The 22763-nt window shown below is 36.5% G+C and overlaps 1 protein-coding gene across 1 annotated transcript in view; it reads left to right on the top strand.

The window, feature by feature from the left end:
• The window catches only part of Zmat4 (zinc finger matrin-type 4), a 405652-nt gene that overhangs the window by 253411 nt on the left and 129478 nt on the right, over window positions 1-22763 (top strand). Inside the window, exon 5 of the mRNA XM_042679476.1 lies at window positions 18379-18606. Coding sequence (XP_042535410.1) covers window positions 18379-18606 — 228 coding nt within the window. The remainder of the gene's footprint in view (window positions 1-18378; window positions 18607-22763) is intronic.

Raw genomic sequence — 22763 nt, 5'->3', positions numbered from 1 at the left:
CCAGTTTGCCTACAAAACCCACTGTCATCAAACTGGTGCTTAACACCCCTAGCAATAATTTAAACCATAAAAAGTTAATACATAGATTCATTTTCTTTTCAGATATATCCTCAGTATAATGTAACCTTACCATGAATAAATATGATTTTATTTAAAAATTTAGGTTATTTTCTCTGTATCTGTTAACTTCATGATTTTTTTTTGGAGGGGGGGAGGTCCAGTTGTGGGGCCTGAACTCTGGGCCTGGGTGCTGTCCCTCAGCTCTTCAGCTCAAGGCTAGCGCTCTAACCACTTGAGCCACAGCACCATTTCCGGCTGTTTTCTTCTTGCTTATGTGGTGCTGAGGAATCGAACCCAGGGCCTTAGGCATGCAAGGCAAGTGCTCTACCACTAATCCACCTTCCCAGCCCAGACTTCATGATTTTTTGAAAGCATGTAGACTTCTGTAGAATTTATATATATAATATGTATGTAACATATATATGTATAATATAATATATTGCATGCATAAGTTATGTAATGTAATATATGTAATGTATAATATATTATACATTACATACATATAATTTGTACACATATAATACAAATACACTTTACATGCATATAATATGTATTATACTATATATGTAAAATAGGTAAAATTAGATAAAATGTGTCAATGCCAGGCTCCAAATCTATGAAGGCTAGCCCAGTGGTACCATATGCTTGATGCAGCACACAGGATCAGAATTTGCAGGTGAACAGATAAAACATCACAACACAGATGCTTAGTCAGGTGGAGATTAACAGTGAGCTCAGGTCAAATCCTGTCATAGTGTGATAGCTCTAAGCCCTGGCTGCAAAAAGAATCCGTTTCAAAGATTTAAAATCTGTCATTGCTTGGCCCTACTCTTGAGAGATTCTGAGTTAATTAACCAAAGATAAAGCTAGGAACCTATTAGTGTTTAAACTCTCCAGATAATTCTAACCTCTAACCAGTCTTTGGAAAGACTGAATCCAAATCAGAAGCATTCAAAATTTAATTTGCATCTGAGTCACCTGGACCTCTTGTAAAATGGAGATTCCCATCTAGTGGTTGGGGTGGGATGTGACATGAAAGTAGCATGTCCATAGACTGGCAGATGTGGGTCTTTTGGTCAGAGCAACACACTTAAGGGCACAGGTTTGAAGCAGATATGCTCTTACTGGCTGGCAATGGCACACTTGTTCTAAAATTTCTTTAGAAGAAATCATATTCTCTCTCATGCATTCACTTATGGCTGTGTCAGCATTGCAACAATGAAGCATATAATTGTGGCCAATCCATAGTTAAATTAATGGTTATGGGTAATACACCTGAATAATTCAGGTCCTGGGTAGGCTTCTTTTCCCCCAGGGACTCAACTAGCCTAATGATTTTCCAGCATTTATCTGCAGTCTTTTTTAGCCTAAAATCAGCTTTCTTATTTGCAGTTATTCTCTGGTCATCAACATTATTGCTCATTGTGAAAATCAGTTGTCTAAGGCCCTGGTCTTCAAAGTCTTGGGAATTGGGGGATATTCTTGCCTTAGCATTTAATTCTTTGGGTTCTTTTTATCCAGGTGTTTGGGGGGACCTGACCTGATGGAGCAAAACAGCTCTTCTATCTTACAATTTGACCTTAAAGTATTCTGGAGTTTCTTTGAAGTTTCATAGAGCTGACTCAAAATCACATCAAACCTTGAAGTTTATCAGTATTCAAGTAGAATTTATGATAAAGTACCTTATGTTAACTCCAAGTATACAACATATGCATAATTCATATTAATAATTTGAAACAAAATAGAACGAGTTTTCTTAACTTGCAAGCCATGTTACTTTCAGGGATATATTCTTGTGGAACCTCAACACTGATGTTAAAGAGAAAACCAAGGAAACCCTATTGGGGGATACAGAAGAACACAGGTAGACTCTTAAGTTCTACTCTGAGAATGTTAGCATTAACTTAGATCAAGGAATCCCAGAGCTCTTTAGCTTTTTCTCAGCCAAGGCCCAAAGGCTACTTCCTCTCTTTCTCTTTCTCTAAACTTTCCTGTACTTCATCTCTGTTGCTCCTCTGGCACTGATCACTTTTCTCATCTTTGAATCCTCTATAAATATTCATAGGTATAAGAAATGATCCAGGAAGCTGGCTCTCTAGTTGAATAGCTGATGCTGCTGGCTAAGTAAATCATTCCTCACGCCTGAGCATGGGGTATAGATTAGGTGAAGTGGGAATGCTTGCAGAATAAAAAGAAAAAGCGGTTATTGGTGCCAGTTGTCAGGTTGCCAGTCCTCCCACTGCTCTTAACCTTAGTACCTGTGATGCAGGGAATGCCTCTGGCTTACTATTCCAAGGACTTTGTGGACTCAGGTTGCTGGGGTTTTTTTTTGGTATCAGTTACTTTTGTTTTGAAGTGACTAAATGACTAACAGAAAGAGTTTAATGGATCAAAGGTTTATTTTGGCTCATGGTTTCAGAGGGTCTAGTCCATTGTTGTTTGATCCCACATATTTGGGCAGAGAAGCTTCTTCATTTCATAATGGACAGATAACAGAGAGAGGAAGGGACCAAGAACAAGATAGCTCTAAGAACCTGCCTACTTCCTTTCACTAGGTCCCACCTCCAAAAGTTACTAGACCCTCCCAAATACCACTGGAGACTAAGCCCCCAACGCATGAGCTTTGTGTGTGGTGGGGCATTTTGTATTCACATGATGACAGGGGTGGAGATAAGTGAGCCGGTTCCTGATAGGGGAACTTACCATATTAGTTTGGTATGCTGTCTCCACCTGTGTTAACTGTAGAATATAAAGTAAGGAGGAAAGATTATCAGCATTGCTAGAGGTATGTGATTAGCAGGTCTTTTATTCTTACCCAAGTAATTGGAAAAGTATATTAGTAATTTACCCCTTATTATAATTTTACTTTTAAAACACTTACCTACAGTCACTTGTGGAAAATTTCAGAATTAAACAATTTCTAAGTTTTAAATTATGCATGATTGCAAATAGAGGAATCAAATCTTAATGTCCTACTCTATCCTGCAGAGGCCACAAGGTCTCCTTTGAGCAAATCTTTCAACACTGAATAGACTTCCTGTGTAATTCATTTAGTAAGCCATGATTACCAGATGTTTAGCTGTAGTATTACAAAGCTTATTTTATGTAATAATGATCCCAATGTGCAACGGTAGTTATAGTGGCAATTGAGCTATGCCAAGAAAATGCCACAAAATGTATACTATAGACAACTAAACGTTCTCAATTAACTTAAAAGAAAACTCTGTATGTGGAAAATGCTAATATTTATGTCAGAGTAAAAATAATCCCCCTGGGCTGAGGGGGACTTAGTATATATAGGGTTCAGTACTATCTGAAATTTAAGATATCCACTGGGAGTCTTGGTTCATATCTCCCCCAGATAAGGGGGACACTGCTGTAGAAGTGTGATGACCTAAATCTTAGTGTCTCTGAAATGTTCCTGCAGTTTAGTGTCGCTATGCTTGTTCATTATATCCTTTGGTCAAAATAAATACTTAAGAGTTAAGTGTACGAAGCAGTTAAGTCCAATCATTTTAATAAGTATGTGCTACTGATTTAGTAGGTATCTGAAAACAGCTGTATCAAGACAAAAGAGTATTTTTATTCTATTTTTAAATAATCATAGTAGTGAATGAACTTCTTTGCCTGTTAAGCATTGCATAACTTCTCAAACCTTGGATCCATTTGGACACTAACATCTCCTCATAGATTAGTTGGATTGATCAAATAAAATATCTAAGAAGCCATTAACACATAAAAATGAAAGAATTGAAATAAAGGTGGCATCTAATGTTGAAACTGTGAACTATCATGATCTAATTGGTCTTGTGGCATCCAACAGCAATGCTACCTTCAGAATTTCAAAATCTGTTATGAATTCCTGATGAGTTCATTGCATTGTCTTGGGCTACCTATGGCCAGAGTTCAGGAACTGACATCATAACCACAGATTCCACTACTGAATGCAGAGGGATTGAAATACCTTAACTGAACAGTGTTTGAAGACTGAATGCCATGAGTGTACCTACAGAGAGTATTTTTAAGAACAATGTGGACACACAGGATATGATCCCTGATTGCAGTAGTAATTGTTACATTAAGTCAAGAGAAGGTCCTAAACCACAGCCGTGATTCTTCTCTTACATAAATTATATAATGGAAACTAAGCTGCTCTCCTCAATCAAGGGTTGTTTAACAGAAACTCTGTGCCAGTCCCAGATCAGTGAAGCATATAAACAATAGGCCTCACCCTATGACCCTTATACTCTAGCCTCCTGTTTTTAATACACAGAAGAATTCAGTGCATTGAATTCTGATTTTCTTTGTCAGACAACAGGAGAAAATCATAAAAGACCTTTTATCCCCTCTAAAGTTCTATGTAATGGCTTATTGTCAAAGAGTAGGACTTGAAGAAAACAGGATGCTTAAGATATTTAGAGCCCAATCAGTGACTGAAACCAGAGGGACTCATTCTGTATTAATAAAAGTCAATGATCTATGAATACTAGCTAAATGAAGACCGATGATATTTGAATGTAGGGTGGCGAGGAAGCATTAATAGGCTGATTATACTAAGAACATTGACACACAATTGAATCCAAATGATGGTTCTGTTAAGTCATCTTCATCTTTGCTTATTTTCAGGAAATACAAAGTGGCATATATTTTCAAACACTAGATATATTGTAGTGCTCCTTAATTATGGTATAAAAGAAACAACATGTGGATTTTTCTCTTTTCTATGACCTTGGAAATGGAATTTACTTCCTGGCCTATCATAGGAGGAAGAAGGAAGGCACTTAATTTTATCTAAACAATTAGGGACAGTTTTAGATCATCCAAAATAAAAGAAAGCTACTTTTCTGGGGATATTTTGGAGACATAGGGAAACTAGCATTTTTACATTTTATTCTTACTGAGCCTGCTTTCTTCTATCCCATTTCCTGGAAGAATCAACAATAAATTAATAAATAAATCGCTGCAAATAAAATCTCAGACTAAATTTAAGACCCAGCTGTGGCAGCACAAGTCTCCTAAGTGGAGTTTCCCAGGCTTTGCACTAAAACAAGTTAGCATGAAATGCAGCTGTGTGTAAACTGTCAAATAAAACTGCTTTGCTCCTGCATCAAGGTGCATACATGCACAAATATTAAAAAAAATCATTCACAATCCACAAAGCAGTGGCCCTTGCAAAGACTATGATTTTTAGCCTTCTAGTCTTTATTGTTATTTCTATGTGTGTAATACACACAGTTTAATAAGTAATTTGGTTTATACTTTCTATACAAGCTATACATACCTTCCTGTTCATAGTGTCCTGAATATCTTGAGGTCATAAATAATTTTGTAACACATGTCTGTTTTGTGATTGCTGCATTATGTATCAGAATATAGATTCCTCCATTGTATCTCATCATTTATAATGAGTATAATTTGTTTTTCAACCTGTGATTTGATTGAAATTATCAAAGATGCAATGTTATATTAGCTATCATGAGAAACATTTAAAACATAAATATTCCTCAAGTTGATATGAACTAAATTTTCTGGCACTTTACTGCATTAATCCACCATATGAAGGCTGGATATTCACCATCTGCACATCAGGCATCAGCTTCTGTCAGATTTGAGTGGCCTCTGAGCCCGAGCCCTGACTGCACTTGCTGCAGAAGAGGCTGCATCATTTGGCAACTGAGCTACATAAAGCTGAGCTGACAGCTGCCTCTTCAGTCCAGCACTGAATGATCCAGTCAAATATAACAGTCAACACTAAACCAGGCCCAAAGAAACATAGATCCCATGGTTTCTCTTATCTGCAATAACTAGTATATGTCTAGGACAAGCAGAAAAGTTTAAAAGCTATGTACATCTGACCATATAAGATGGTGCTAAGTGAAATGAACCCCAAGATAGGGGCATGCTGTTGTTTTTAATGTACTTATAATGTACCATGTGATTTTTTTTGGTTTCTTTTGTATGTTCTTCCCCCATGGTATAACCCATTTTCACTGTATTTGATTCCAGTACCCTGCATCTTGTATATACATTTTTTCTAATTTGGGGAGGGGAAGAGAAATAACTGAAGCTGAAATAAGGGTACAGGTTGACCCATTGTTGCAAATGAACTTTACAACTTGGTGTGGGGAGGAGTTTGGGAGGTGGGGAGGGAAGGGACGGTAGGGGAAAAACAAAGAAGAGGATAACAATGCTCCATAAGAAATGTACTTTTTACCTTATTCATGTAACTGTAACGCCTCTGTACAATATCTTTACAATAAAAATACATATTATAAAAAATGCAGTGACACTTGTTGAGGAATTACTACTGTCATTAATTTGATTTAAGGTCAGAAAATGGAGAAAGCAAGAAAGACAATTCATCCTAATGACTGGAAATCTGAATTTCTTTTTAGAAAAAAATGAACGTTTCTCAGTAATGCCCACTGGGAACAGATGTTGAAGCCAAAGAGGCATATGTGTCTTTATAGTTAAACTGTTTGCTTATTTGGTCTATTACTCCCTGGGCATCATTAGAAACTCATTGACAAAAAAAATGTGGTATTTGTCTTAAGATTCAGAAACTCTGGTCTTTGCTATTTTCTTTGCAGCTTATTTATCAAGGGCCCTTTGCTAAATGATTCATACCATGAGCTTCCAGCTATCCTACTGTTCAAGCAGGAATTGAGGATAGCTAAACCTTGAAAATTCATTGAATAGACGTAACTGGATAAACTGTGTGACAACACACAACTGGGAGGAGTTTGCATTATGAGTGCCTTGAGAAACCCGTGTACTGCAGATTAAGTTCCTAGCTCTATTTCTCCATGTCGAAAGCTCCCAATGCCTGTGAGAATGTCCTAAATTATGTTATCCCAAAACCTAGAAAGCAGTAGGAATTGGTAATAAATAAAAAAGGAAAGGAGGGAGAAATCAAAGAAAGAGAGAGAATCTGAGAGAAAGAGACATGGAGAAGTATAGATAGAGAAAGACAAGGAGAAAAGACATAGAAGAGGAGAAGAGGGGGTTGAAGAAAGACAAAGAGAAGACTAAGATAAATTAAAATGGAATTTTAACATTAAAATGAAAATGAAAGGAAGATTGAGAGAGAGGCTATAGATATAACTGGTAGATACAAGATAGCTAGCTAGCTAGCTAGATAGATAGATAGAGGGTTATCTTGGTGATCTGATGAAGTTGATCTAGTTGTAGACTTTGTAAAAGCCTTGATTAAATCACCTGCTGTACTCTTTTCAGCAATCATTCCCAGATTTTTGTAAATTCCTATTTCCCCAGTGTGATGTTAACCAGCATCTCTGCGAGAATCTGGGTGACTACCTCATTGCAGTTTGCCCAGGACCTCTTCCTGCGTCTGCTCTGAAAGCTCAGTATCCTGGAAACCCTCTCAGTGTTGGACAGTCTGTTATGGTATCATATCAGAAGCCAGAGTATAGATACCAAAACAGATGGATCCCAGTAAATGGCTTCCTGCTTTGAGAGTAATTTTCCAGCGTGTGTACATAATTTGTAGTATCTGAAAATAGGTTGCTTTCCCTCACCCCAAATGGTCAGATAGTTGAGAAAATAGTGACTTTCAGTATGTCCAAGGAAGGAAACTGGGATATATGTTTACACTTTGACACATTGCCCTTACAATTCAGTTTTCACTCAATCAGGACCTTGTCATTTACTTGTTTATATTTATATTGATTGGTATAGTACAAAGGCTTCCTAAACTCTTGTGACATAAATTCAGAAAAAACAATATGTTTTTGTTACTTTCTTATTTTACTCAGTTGTATGATGAAGATTCATTCAGTCAATGAAAGGCATGATGTAGAGTCTCTGTGGCTTTCACCATTCATGGTGACAGTTAGTATTGCAGACAATGGCACATTAGAGTGAAGGCAGTGTTTTGGTCTCTCACACAGAGCGTGCTATGGAAACATTTTTTTTAAATCCTTACCTCAATCTGTACAGTGAAGGATTATGGGCATGTATTCAGGACAGATCAGCTAAACTTTCAGAATCAGGGTTCTGAAAATGAACTAAGATAATTGGATTGTAATTCTTAGAGCCTTTTATTTTAAAGGGTAAAGATCCTACTTTCTTTCTTTCTTTTTTTTATTGTGAGAATACCATACAGAGGAATTACAATTACATGGGCAAAATAACGAGTACATTTCTTATCAAGCATTGTTGCCTCCTCTTTGTTTTCCCTTCCCATCCCTTCTCATACCCTTTATCCCCCCACCAAAGTTGTAAAGTTCGTTTTCGACATAACGACTTGTGCATCTCTTTGTTGCAATAGGTCCACTTGTATCCCTAGTTAAACGATACATTTTTTTTTCCTTTCCCTTCCACAAATTATACCATCAAATACAGTGAAAGCATGGGTTATACCATGGGGGAGGGACATACAAAGCAACAAAGAAATCATCTTATAAATATGTTAGAAATGATTGCATGAAAGGAAAAAAAAACATTTGAATACTTATCTTGGGGTTCATTCCCAACTTCATTCAACTTACCTGATCTTTACTGCTTGACTCAGACATATACTAGTTATTGCAAATAAGGGAAACCATGGGACCTATGTTTCTTTGGGCCTGGCTTACTTCACTTAATATAATTTTTTCCAAGTCTTACCATTTCCTAACAAATGGGGCAATGTCATTTTTTCTGATGGAGGCATAGAATTCCGTTGTGTATATATACCACATTTTCTTGATCCATTCATCTACTGAGGGGCATCTGGGTTAGTTCCATATCTTAGCTATGGTAAATAATGCTGCAAGAAACATAGTTGTGCTGGTAGCTTTAGTGTGGTCTTGTTTGTGATTATTTGGGTAAATGCCCAAAAGTGGGCTTGCTGTGTCATAGGGGAGCTCTATATGGAGTCTTTTGAGGAACCTCCATACTACTTTCCAAAGTGGTTGAACAAGTTTACATTCCCACCAACAATGCAGTAGGGTTCCCTTCAGTCCACATCCCCTCCAGCATCTGTTGTTATTAGAGTTCTTGATTATAGCCATTCTAACTGGGGTGAGGTGGTATCTCAATGTTGTTTTGATTTGCATTTCTTTTATGGCTAGAGAGGTTGAGACACATGAAGATCTTACTTTCTTCCTGAGGTAATCCCAGTTTACAAAGATTAACTTGAAACCACACTAATTTGGAATTGTAAGAACTGGACCAGTTGTAGTATTGAAGGCTCCCCACAAAGAAAGATTTGGGTGAGCAAATTGACTCATTTGGAATCATAGAACAGCTCAAGTCAGGGTCACTTTTCATAATCAGAAAGAGGACTTCATATTTGGATAGGAACACATTCAAGAAATGCAATTACATTTCCTCTACAGAGATTTGCACTTTTTATATACTTTAGGATTAACATTTTGTCTTTTCCTTCAATGTAGTTAAAGGTCAGTTTGTGAAGATGGCTGTTTTTTAAACGTTTTCTTTAAAGATATTTAAAATTGTATCATTCAAAGCTTTTCGTGCAAACATTGGGAACAAACTGAATACTTATCTCTGGATCACTTTAGCCTGCTTATGCTGTCATCTTGCTCCTAGCTTTCCTACTTCTGAGTTAATGTGTAGCAATTTTTGTCAGTGTATGTTCATAATTCTCTTACCCTGTAACTTTATGCCAGTATATGCTGTTGTAGATTAGTAACTGAAAGCATTTAATTATATTTGCAATTGCAATTTTCTTAAATTATAGGAAAGTTCCATTTTTTTCTTCCTTTGAGTATACATATTTTTAAATGCAAACTATGGGAAAACATAATGCTGAATCAAAAAAGTTGACTGACACAAGTTAAGACAAAATAACTAGAATGTGGCTTTGTGGTACAGTGCTTTCCTAGCATGCATGAGGCCTTAGGTTCAATTCCTCAGTACCACATAAACAAAAATAATCTTGATTCCATATCTTAGCTATGGTAAATAATGCTGTGATAAACATAGTTGGGCTGGCAGATTTAGTATAGTCTTGTTTATGATCATTTCGGTAAATGCCCAAAAGTGGGATTGCTGGGTCATAGGGGAGCTCTATGGGGAGTTTTTTGAGGAACCTCCACACTGCTTTCCAAAGTGGTTGAACAAGTTTCCACTCCCACCAACAATGTAGTAAGGTTCCCTTTCGGCCACATCCCCTCCAGCATCTTTTATTATTAGATTTCTTGATTATAGCCATTCTGACTGGGGTGAGGTGGTCTCTCAGTGTTGTTTTGATTTGCATTTCTTTTATGACTAGAGAGGTTGAGCATTTCTTCATGTGTTTATTGGCCATTCTTATTTCCTCTTCAGAGAAGTTTCTCTTTAAGTCTTTAGCCCACTTATTTATTGGGCAGTTGTTTCTTTGAGGATTTGTTATTGGGCGATTTAATTTTTTGAGTTCTAAGTATATTACAGATATGAGACCCTTGTCCATTGTATGGCTAGTGAAGATCATCTCCCAATCCGTGGGCTTTCTGTTGATCTTGCTAGTTATGTCCTTTACCATACAGAAGTTCTGCAGTTATATATATACATATATATATATATATATATATATATATATGCAATGGAATTCTATGCCTCCATCAGAAAGAATGACATTGCCCCATTTGTTAGGAAATGGGAAGACTTGGAAAAAATATATTAAGTGAAGCAAGCCAGGCCCAAAACAGCACAGGCCCCATGTTTTCCCTTATTTGCAATAACTAGTATATGTCTAGGACAAGCAGAAAAGTTCAAAAGCTATGTACATATGACCAGATAAGATGTGTTAAGTGAAATGAATCCCAAGATAGGGACACAAGTGTTTTTTTTTCTTGCATGCTATTATTTTTAACATATTTATAATTTACTATGTGATTTTTTTTTTGTTTCTTTGGTATGTTCCTTTCCCACCGTAGAACGCCTGTTTTCACTATTTGATTTTGGTGTCCTGCATCTTGTATATTCATTTTTCTAATATGGGGAGGGGAAAGGAAAAAACAAAATGCTTAAATAGGGATACAAGTTGACCTATTGTGGCAATGAGATGTACAAGACATTCTTTTGAATATAAACCTTACAACTTCAGGTGTGGGGAGGAGGAGAGGGTAGCATTAAGGAGGTAGGGAAGGAAGGGAGGGTAGGGGATAATCAAAGGAGGGGATAACAATGTTCCATAGGAAATGTACTCATTACCTCAGTCGTGTAACTGTAACCCCTGTACAGTATCTTTACAATAAAAATATATATTAAGAAAAAACCTTATTGTAAAAATATAGCTGTCTTGGGCCTGTTTCTGTTTCATGAATAAATATGGAATATTTGTCCTAATGCCTACAGAAAGATAAGCTCTACTTTTGTTGGATGTAATATGGGATGTCTTTTCTATCCTAAGAATGCTTTATTTTATAGTGACTTTCAAAGAACATCAGGCAATAGTGTGCACTCAGGTGCTCAACACTGGCTGAGTATGAGCACATTGATCAGGGTGTGGGCCAAGAGATGTTTTGAGAACATCCTGGAGCTTGGTTCTCAGCCCAAGCTGATCAGTTGGAGATGCCTCATGCACACAGATTTGTTTATTTTCTTTGTTGACTGTATTATGCTTTGAACTTGGGGCCTTCTTCATTCTAGTTAAACACTATTTGTGTTTTGAAAGTGTTTTTACCTTTAGTTACTTTGGTGATAGAGTCTTGTGTCTTTGTTCCAGGTCATGTGTTATGGCTTCACACCATGATCCATCTACCTAAGCCTTCTGCATAGCCATGTTTACAAGCATGTACTTCTGTGCCAGGCTTGTTTATTGATATGGTAGCTTGCTCTTTGATTTGTTCTGACTAGCCTCCAAATATGATCCTTCCACTCTGTTTCCTGAGTAACTGGAATTATATTTGGTAAACTACTGTACCTGGCCCTAATATAAAGAGTTCTTAAGTTGAGTGAGTTAAATGTGAACAAAAAGACTTTTTAAATTTATTAGCTCATTTGTAAATTTTATTAATGTAGAGGAAACCAATATAGAGTTAAATATTTCAGAATACATAGAGTATGAAATACAAATAAAAATTACATGTCAACTAGAGTGTTTGGTTAAAAGGCTGCTTTTACTCAAAAGGTAATCTTTAGGCTACTTTGCATTCATTTGACTAGAATAACACACCAATGCCAGACCTTGCGAATGTTGTGATCCATGTACACACAGATTTGATCATCAAAGCCTGGAAATGCTCTCCTCCCACATAATTTCCATATTTGGCATTGAGTCAAAGTTGTAATGGAGAGAGTTCTGCAATCTGTTCTATCCCTATCTTATGATAGGTTGCCAAGAATGCTACTTTCAAAGAGATGATAACTCTGAACTTTAACCTTGTAGAAACCAGAGACCTCAGGGATTGATTGAAGCTCAGCAATGGTGAAAATTAACTCAACTAGATTTCTGATTTTGATTCAAAACTGTTTATACAGGGCATTGTTGGCTTACATATGAAATCCTAGCTACTCAGGAGGCTGAGATCTGAGTATCAAGTTTGGGAGCCAGCCTGGGCAGACAAATCTGAGATTTTTATGTTCAATTAAGACATCAAAATGTCAGAAGTAGAGGTGTGGATTTTGTAATAGCCTTGAGCTAAGAAGCCAAGCAACAGGCCCGGAGTTCAAGCTCCAGTACTGGCACAAAACAACAACAATAACCAAAAGACTATTTCTGTGCTGTGGGCTTTGTTTGCTTTCATAACAATTAGGGAATATAAACTGAGTTGTGATTGAGTAAAACAGAATATGAAACAAAAGAAAACTTAATCTTTCAGATTCAATATTGATAATGGAATTCTTCAGGAGTAAAAGCTACCTTTCAACATAGCATCAAATGACTTTCCTAAGTGCAAGTAAAGTTACTTTCTGGATGAATATTTTCACGGTGTATTTATCAGCTGATAAAACTGACTGAAATTCATTTTAGGGTCTGGTTTAGAGAAAAATATGTTTCATGAGTCAGTCTTCATTCAGATTGTAAACATGTGATATGTCTTTCTTTGCCATCAGAAATAATATGTGGCTATATAGCTTCACAGTGCACACAATGATGAGGATGTGAGAAACTTTAGAAGCAAACCCCAACTTCCTTAAGAAAAAAATGAATAGAAGTCCTTTTACATACAGGCCAATGGTGTATTTATAAGCTTGGTGAGCTTATCTTTTTTGTGTGAAAATACCATTCAGAGGGGTTACAATTACATGGTCAAGGTAATGAGTACATTTCTTATCAAGCATTGTTGCCTCCTCTTTTGTTTCCCCTTCCCATCCCTTCTTATCACCTTCCCTCACCCCATCTCCCCGCCCCTTGCAAAAGTTGTAAAGTTCATTTTTCAACATAACGTCTTGTACATCTCATTTTTGCATTGGGTCCACCTATATCCCTATTTAAACAATTTGTTTTATTTCCCTTCCCATCCACAAATTATACCAACATCAAATACAGTGAAAACAGGGGATATACCTTGGGAGAGGGACATACAAAGCAACAAAGAAATATCTTATAAATATCTTAGAAACAATAGCAAGAAAGAAAAACCATTTGAGTACTTATGTTGGGGTTGATTTCACCTAACATCAACTTATCGGACCATTTCTGCTTGTCTCAGACATATACTAGTTATTGCAAATAAGGGAAACCATGGGACCTATGTTTCTTTGGGCCTGGCTTACTTCACTTAATATAATTTTTTCCAAGTCTTACCATTTCCTAACAAATGGGGCAATGTCATTCTTTCTAATGGAGGCATAGAATTCCATTGTGTATATATACCATATTTTCTCGATCCATTCCTCAATTGAGGGGCATCTAGGTTGGTTCCATATCTTAGCTATGGTAAATAATGCTGCAAGAAACATAATTGTGCTGGTAGCTTTAGTATGCTCTTGTTTGTAAACATTTCAGTAAATGCCCCAAAGTGGGATTCCTGGGTCATAGGGGAGCTCTATATGGAGTCTTTTGAGGAACCTCCATACTACTTTCCAAAGTGGTTGAACAAGTTTACACTCCCACCAACAATGCAGTAGGGTTCCCTTCAGTCCACATCCTCTGCAGCATCTGTTGTTATTGGAGTTCTTGATTATAGCTATTCTAACTGGGGTGAGGTGGTCTCTCAGTGTTGTTTTGATTTGCATTTCTTTTATGGCTAGAGAGGTTAAGCATTTCTTCATGTGTCTATTGGCCATCCTTCTTTCCTCTTCAGAGAAGTTTCTCTTTAAGTCTTTAGCCCACTTATTCATTGGGGATTTGTTGTTGGGGGATTTAATTTTTGAGTTCCAGGTATATTTTACATATGAGACCCTTGTCTATTGTATGGCTAGTGAAGATCTTCTCCCAATCCGTGGGCTTTCTATTGATCTTGCTAGCTATGTCCTTTGCCATGCAGAAGCTCTGCAATTTCATGCAATCCCATTTGTCCAATCTTGCTTTGATTTGTTGTGCTTCTGGGTCTCTATTAAGAAAATTTTAGCCTGTGCCAAGTAGACCTAGGGTTTCTCCTATTTCATCCTGTAATGTTTTCAGAGTGTCTGCTTTGACTCCAAGGTCTTTGATCCATTTGGAGTTGATTCTGATGCAGGATGATATATAAGGATTTATATTTAGTTTTCTACAAGTGATTAACCAATTTTGCCAGCACCATTTACTGAAGAGGCTGTCTTTTTTCCATTTTATGTATTTAGCTCCCTTATCGAAAATTAGATGGCTATAGGTCTATGTGTTCATTTCTGGGTTTTCAATCCTATTCCATTGGTCCTGAGGCCTGTTCTTGTGCCAGTTCCAAGCTGTTTTGATTACTATGGCTTTGTAGTAGAGGTTGAAATTTGGTGTTGATATTCCTCCAACATTGTTCTTTCTGTTAAGTATTGTTTATGCTATTCGGGGTCTTTTATTGTTCCATATGAATTTTTGGATTACCTCTTCTATTTCCTTGAAGAATGAGGTTGGAATATTGATAGGTATCGCATTGAATTTGTAGATAGTCTTCGGAAGTATATTTTCACGATGTTGAGCCTTCCAATCCAGGAGCATGGGAAGTTTTTTCACTTTCTAAGTTCTGTTTTGATTTCCATTTTCAGGTTTTTAAAGTTTTCATCATAGAAATCCTTCACTTCTTTGGTTAAGTTAATTCCTAGGTGTTTTATTTTTTTTGTGGGGCTATTATGAATGGAGTTGCTTTCCTGATTTTAGCCACTCTTTTCTCATTTTTGGCATACAGAAAAGCCATTGATTTTTGAGGGTTAATTTTACACCCTGCCACTTTGCCAAAGTTTTGAATCAGCTTGAGTAATTTGGGAGTGGAGTCTATGGGATTCTTTAAATACAAGATCATGTCATCTGCAAAGAGGGAGAGTTTTACTTCATCTTTCCCTATTTGTTCCTTTTTATGTTTGCATCTTGTCTTATTGCTGTAGCTAGGCATTGTAATACTAAATTGAAGAGAAGTGGAGAGAGTGGACATCCTTGTCTTGTTCCTGAGTTAAGAGGAAATGGTTTTAGTTTTTCACCATTAAGTATAATGCTGGCTATTGGTTTGTCATATACAGTCTTTATTGTATTGAGGAATGTTCTCTGGATTCCCCATTTTTCCAGAACCTCATCATAAAGGGGTGTTGGATCTTGTCAGATGCTTTTTCTGCATCTATTGAGACAACCATGTGGTTCTTATCCTTGCTCTTGTTGATGTGATGAATTATATTAATTGATTTGCATATATTGAACCAGCTTTGCATCCCTGAAATGAATCCTGTTTGATCATGGTGTAGGATTTTTTTGGATGAATTGTTGAAGTCAATTGGCCAAAATTTTGTTGAGAAGTTTTGCAGCAAAGTTCATCAAAGAAATGAGTCTATAGTTCTCTTTCTTTGATGAGTCCCTGCCTGGTTTTGGGATGAGGGTTATGATGGCTTCATAGAATGAGTTTGGTAGAGAACTTTCTCTTTCAATTTTATTGAAGAGTTGGAGGAGTATTGTGTGAGCTCTGCTTTGAAGACCTTGTAGAATTCCATTGTAAATCCATCTGGTCCTGGGATTTTCTTAGATGGGAAGTCTCTTATTGCTGTTTCTATTTCAATGCTTGATATGGGCCTGTTAAGATGGTTTAACTCATCTTGGTTTAGTTTTGGCATGTCAGCATTTGCTAGGAAAAGGTCCATTTCTGCAAGGCTTTCAAACTTATTAGCATAAAGGTTTGAGAAGTATTCCCTTATAATATCCTGAATCTTGGTTGTTTCTGTGGTGATGTTTCCATTCTCATCTCTGAATTTGTTCATTTGGGTGTGTTCTCTTCTTTTTCTGATAAGACTTGCTAAGAGTCTGTCAATTTTGTTAATTGTTCAGAGAACCAACTCTTTGTTTTGTTGATTTTTTTCTATGTTTTTTTTGATTCTAATTTGTTTAATTCTGATTTAATTTTAATTTCTTTCCATCTACTGCATTGTGGTTTATCTTGCTACTCTTTTTCAAGGAGGTTCAGATGGAGGCTTGGTAAGCCTTTCTGAGCCACAGCAAAATGTACTTGTGGCTGCTGGGATCTGTGGTACATATCTGAACTTTGCTTCTATATAGATAACTATAGATTACTAGAAACCACAAAAATAAACAAAGGTATTTTACCTGAGTCTCTGTGAACATAACAGCATTTGGATTAACCTAACTAACCTAGGACTTACTGATCTGATGAAATCTCTAGAAAGAGGGTAAAGACCCCCTGAGATGTTAAGCATAGTATAAAAATCACTTAAATTAAAATGTCTTTTAGAACCAAGCGCTGTTGGTTCATACCTTGTAATTCTAGCTAATCAGGACGTTGTGATCTAGAGGACTGCTGTTCAAAGCCAGCCTTAAGTACAAATGTCTTTGAGACTTTATCTCTAAAATTATAAGCAAAAAGTTAGGTTTGAGGCATAGCTCAAGTGATTGAGCACCAGTCAAGAACGTAAGCTAAATAAGCTTGCGGCCTCAAGTTTGAATCACAGTACAGCAAAAACCAACAAGCAAAAAAATTCCCCATCATTTAGAAAGGAAATATTTCTATTTGAGTTATTTAATAGAAGAGTTTTAGTAGTCTACATGCAAGTTATCTGAGAATTTGGGGACTAGATTAATTGGTTCATTAGTTTGTCCTGGGTATCCAGACCTCTGCTTTCCTTGGAACAAGGACCCTGATTTTCCTGTTGTGTCAACTGCATTTGACATCATGGACACAATGGACATTGAGAAGATGCTGCCAAATTTTACATGACTAGTGAACCACGGGAGAATCTAGATACTGTTTCCAAAAGACTTTGATCAGAATTTGTTTTCTTAGAGCAAATGAATCCTATATAAAATACAAAGATGACAGAGATAAAAACTCTCTGCTTTTCAAATTTGAGCAGAGTGCTTGGGGGTATGGAAGGAACATTGGCCTTAGAAATGAAATGTTTGGTTTTGAGTCTTGTCTTTACTGTAACTAGCTTCCTCACCTTTAGCAAGTCACTTGGTGTCTCTGAAGTCAGTCATGTAAGAAATAGGACAATAGCCCAAGGCATAGTCATTGTAAGGATGGAAGCAATTTGTATGATATGATGCATACAAAAGTTATTTTTATTTTCCATTAGTAAATCCCTTCAAGTTAAATTCTTTTTTTTCTAGGCCAGAAATAACTATAACTTCACAGAAAATGTGCTGCTTTAATAGCTGGAGTACAGACTCAAAATAGTGACATATGCCTTTTTAGTTTAGATAAGCAACATCTGCTCTGTAGTGTTTTCCTTTTGGCCTTTTAGAAAAAGGAGGTATAGTTTCAACATGAATTTTAGCCAGTTATACTTGAAAATAGCCTGTCCCAATGAACAGAAGTAACTGACAACATTATCATGGGTTCCATAATTGGACTTATATCACTGAAAGATCTGTTCTATCATTTAGGAAAGACTTGTATTTATTAATGATTCCATTCATAGCAAACACATGTCCAAATCATTCCTTAAGTCATTTCATATCATTACTGTTCACTGTTTAATTTACTGGCTTCATTTTAACTGATAGATCACTCCTTTACCTTCAAGAATTTAATGGGCTTTTTTCTCTACTAAGAGATGTCTCCTCAGCTATCATAGTTTGGCATAAAATATGTAAACTCTGATCTTAATTCATTAAAGGCTTTCATTTGTGGCCCTTTCCAAAATGAAAGTTGACAGAAGTACTTTTGCTGTTAATAAACTCTGAGATTTTTTTAGGTCTACCCTGAGCTTGATACTCTTCTGTTTTCAGGCACCAGGAGCAAGTGTGCTCACATGTGGTGTAACCTGTTCTGTGGTTCTCTGGTTTTTTTCTCACAGCAACACCCTTGAGCTCATTGAAGCAACCTCGAGTGGACACTGCTCCCGTGGTCGCATCTCCCTATCAAAGAAGAGACTCAGACAGATACTGTGGGCTCTGTGCAGCCTGGTTCAACAACCCCCTGATGGCCCAGCAACACTATGATGGCAAGAAACACAAAAAAAATGCAGCAAGAGTTGCTTTGCTAGAACAGCTTGGAACAACCCTGGATATGGGGGAACTAAGAGGTAAGATAAATGTCCTAATTTCTGCCAGAAAACTGAGCTTTCCTAGAAAAGAGTTTTCACAAAGTGGGGTGAGTCTTCTTATCATTTTGTTTAATAAAGAAATTAAGAGGTTCACCTAAAAGCAATGGAAAGGGATTGAAACTGAGCAGCTAGCTAGCTGTAGTCTATTTTTGTGATGTTTCAGAGTGTTCATTTCTGTATCTTTATTCAGTGTTCTTCAACTCAGACATACCCATCTATGATTCTTTTCTTTTTGTTTCTTCATAAACATTTTCTTTAATAAATGCTTCTGTAGATAAGCAGCATAAATGATACTGTAAAGCCCGATGGTTATTTCAACCTTATGTGCTTTTATGAATTCAGTCAAAACAAAGCAAGTGTGGCTATATGGTACAATGTAGCCAACACCTTCCCAGACAACCTTTTCCTCTGACAGTCTTCCTGGATAAAAAAAAAAAAGGAAAACATTTATCAGTTCAAGCTTGTAGAATATCACTGAAACTGTTGAGGCCTGGAAACCATAGGGTCATAATCCTGTAAATGTTCTGTGAATGCCATCAATGATCATTTAAGCATTTATGTATTACCTATATATTTTTCATTTTTTTCTTTTGGTGGCACTGGGGATTAAATTTAGGGCTTGATGTTTGTTAGGAATTGTGCTACTGCTTGAGCCATGCCTCCAGCCCATTTTGCTCTGGTTACTTTTTCAAATAAGCTCATATTTTTATGCCTGGTCTGGCCTACACTATTCCTATTTGCACTGTACATTATAGATAGCATGCAGGCATATAACACCATACCTAGTGGTTGGTTGAGGCGGGGTCTCCAGAAAGTATTTTTAGTATTTAGTATTTATTTTTAGTATTTATTTATTTAGTATTTATTTTTAGTATTTAGTATTTTATTTTTGTTGACATAGGACTTATTTCTCCCAGCAAATATCTAGAAGTAGAATTGATAGAAGCATTTAGTAAAGAAAATGTTTATGAATAAAGCAAAAAGAAAAGAGTTATATATGGGTGAGTCTGATTTGAGGAACAGCGAATAAAGATACAGAAATGATCACTCTGAAATATCAGAACAATAGACTATAGCTAGCTAGCTACTCACTTTCAATCCCCTTTCATTGCTTTTAAGTGAACCTCTTATTTTCCTTAGTATGCAAACTGGCCTAGAACCTCAATCTTCACAACCTCCATTTTTTTTGGTTAACTGGGATTATAGTTACGAGCCATCAGCACCTAGTACCTAAACATTATTGTTTGTCACAGACCCATATTAGCTTTGTAAAGGCATAATAAAATTGCTTACTCTATTTTACAAAATATTTTCTCAGAAAAATCATTCTGTAGAAGGTGATGTTGATCCTAGAACTCATATTTGGTATCTAAACTATTAGATATGCTTTTATGGATTGACCAGGGAACATTATTCAAAACAGTCATAAGGTATAAATGGCAAAATTTATGAGTCAATTTTGTGGATGCATCATGAAGAACCTACAGTTCTTACTACCTTAATCTGGATGTGGGCCTCTGAGAGGGATAATTAGGACAAGAAATGTCCTGGGATGTTTCTTAACCAAAAGAAAAATTATGTTGTATGAACTGAGACACATCATCTCTGATCATGTTGACTGGAAAGTCTTTATGCCTGAAAAGGATATGAATTTTAACTAGAAATGTGGGTAGGTGACATGTTATTTGGTGATACATTATATGTGATTAGATTCATATACATGTATACCAAGAGGCAGGAAACAGAAGCTGTAGAGTTAATAAATGTCACCATGAAAGGATCCCCTGCTACCATGTAGATTTAAGATTAGGCATACATTATGATGGAACTTAATTAAAGACTTTTTCCTAGATAGTGGCTTCGGGCAGATAAGAAAATGTTTTATTTTGTGTATGTTTTCTAATCTTAGAGAAGTAACATGAGGCTAAATATTTTAGTATGTCAGATAATTTCATTGTAGGTTTTGATTTGTTTGCACTATTGCTTTTTGCTAGGGGATTTCTTATGTTTTCAATCTATGTCTTGTTAAAAACTCGAGGATGAGTTTCTCCATAGCTGAAGGCCACTCTGCAACTCAGCTGTTGCTGGCAGATAACAATAGGTTCCATGGCTCCTGCACGCACGGCTCTGGAGGAGAAAAATGGGGCTTTATTTATGTTTGGTGCCAGATATTATGACTTGAAGAAGAATTATTCCTACAGCACATCTTTCTTGTCTATTTTGAATTATCCTTGCTGCATCTTTTATGTACAACCACATCTTAATGACTTGGGCGTCTAAATTCTGCAACATTTGAGCAGCTTGTCTTTTATATAGAAGACAAAGAAGCTGCTCTTTGACTTGATAACTCAATGTGACTCTGAGTCAGTATCACCTGGAATGTGATTAGCATTGAGTGCAGTGTCCTTGAATCCAACCTTTCCACCCACCCTTATATATTTATTCAAATATTTAATATTTTAGAAGCTTGAACAGTAAGGCAGCCATGGTAACCTGGAACAAGTTTTTAAACACACTCATACATACATACACAGGCACACACCTGTACATTTTTGGAATGCTTCTAAAATATGATCAATTAACAAAAGCAAAAGTGCTGATGAGTAAACCCAGGCATATCCATAACTTTCTCAAAATGATCCTAGGTAAACGGAGAATGATGCTGGTGTGGCACAGGAGGCCAGGCTGTTTCTCGTCTCGCAGTCTAACTCACATTTTTAAGCACTACTTTATTTATTACTATGATTTTCCTCAGTTCCTGTTTTTTCCTACTTTCCCTATAGATTGTTAGCAACTTGAAAGCAGACATCTATGTCCGTTTTGCTTACTGGGGTGAGTGTTCCAAACATCTAAAATAGTGGTGAACACATACATACTGCTTACTCAATAATTGCTAGATTAATAAACAGAAAAGGCCAAAAGAGAAAAATCACTTAAAACAGGAAAATTACCCTAGAAACCTTACAATCACTTCTGTTTCTCAAAGGTTCCTCACTGAATAATTTCACCAAAAATTACTTATGATTCTCTTCTTCTATTTTACATATAGTGAAATGCATAAATGTTAAGTATTATATTTTGATGAGGTTTGCCAAGTCTACCTCACATTTCACGTAATCTAAGCAACTTTATTTTAATGTTGTTGTTTCCCATCATGGGGCTTGAACTCAAAGCCTTTGTACTGTCCCTGATGTTTTTTGGTTTTGCTCAAAGTAGTGCTCTACTTCTTTAGTAACAGTTTCAGTTTTGGCTTTTGGGTGGTTAATTGGAGATAAGAGTCTCATGTACTTCCCTGTCCTGGTTGCCTTTGAACCAGGACCTTCAGGTCTCTGCCTCCTAAGTAACTAGGCTTATAGGCATAATCCACTAGCACCCACTTATATACAACTTTTACCGCATGTGACTTTTCCTGGTCAGTCCCAATTCTCAGATCCAGGAGACTGTTTATCTGAATTTTTTAAAAAAGCAAACATTAGTTTTGTTTTAAAAGTTTCACATCAATTAAATAAGAAAGAATGTGTGTATGTGTTTCTAGTTTCATTTAAAATTTACCTATTCATAGTTTATAAAGCAGTGTGTTCATTCAGTAATAGTCTGTTAACAGAAACCCAACCATTTGCCTATCTAGCCTCTTCTTGAGGATATATTTTGAATACAGTTTCCTTGAGTGTTTTTCTTCACCTTTTATAAACTTTTATTTTTGTTGACATAGGACTTATTTCTCCCAGCAAATATCTAGAAGTAGAATTGATAGATGACAAGCTGTGTGTACTCTTAAATATATAAGGAATGGTTCAAATACAAGCTAACTGTATAATTTTGCATATTCAAAGCAACAGAAGAATTCTGCATCCTCACTGGCATGTTTTTGGACAGTTTTAAAAATTTAGCCCTTTTAGTTGGCACAGGAAGATATTTAATATGGATTGAGTTAATTAGATAACCACACACGGTATGTGTGTGTATGTCTGTGTGTGCGTGCGTGTGTGTGTGTGTGTGTGTGTGTGTGTGTGTGTGTGCGTGCATGAATGTGCGCGTGTAGGTTCTGAGGCTTATACTCAGGGCCTGGATGCTGTCGCTGAGCATTTTTACTCAAGGCTAACACTCTAGCACTTGAGCCACAGCTCTACTTCCAG

The sequence above is a fragment of the Dipodomys spectabilis genome, unplaced genomic scaffold (assembly GCF_019054845.1).
Source record: "Dipodomys spectabilis isolate Male_0828 unplaced genomic scaffold, ASM1905484v1 ptg000052l, whole genome shotgun sequence".
In the NCBI taxonomy this organism is placed as follows: Eukaryota; Metazoa; Chordata; class Mammalia; order Rodentia; family Heteromyidae; genus Dipodomys; species Dipodomys spectabilis.
Note: the sequence above shows the minus strand (reverse complement) of the source record. Positions and strands in the feature narration are given on the sequence as shown.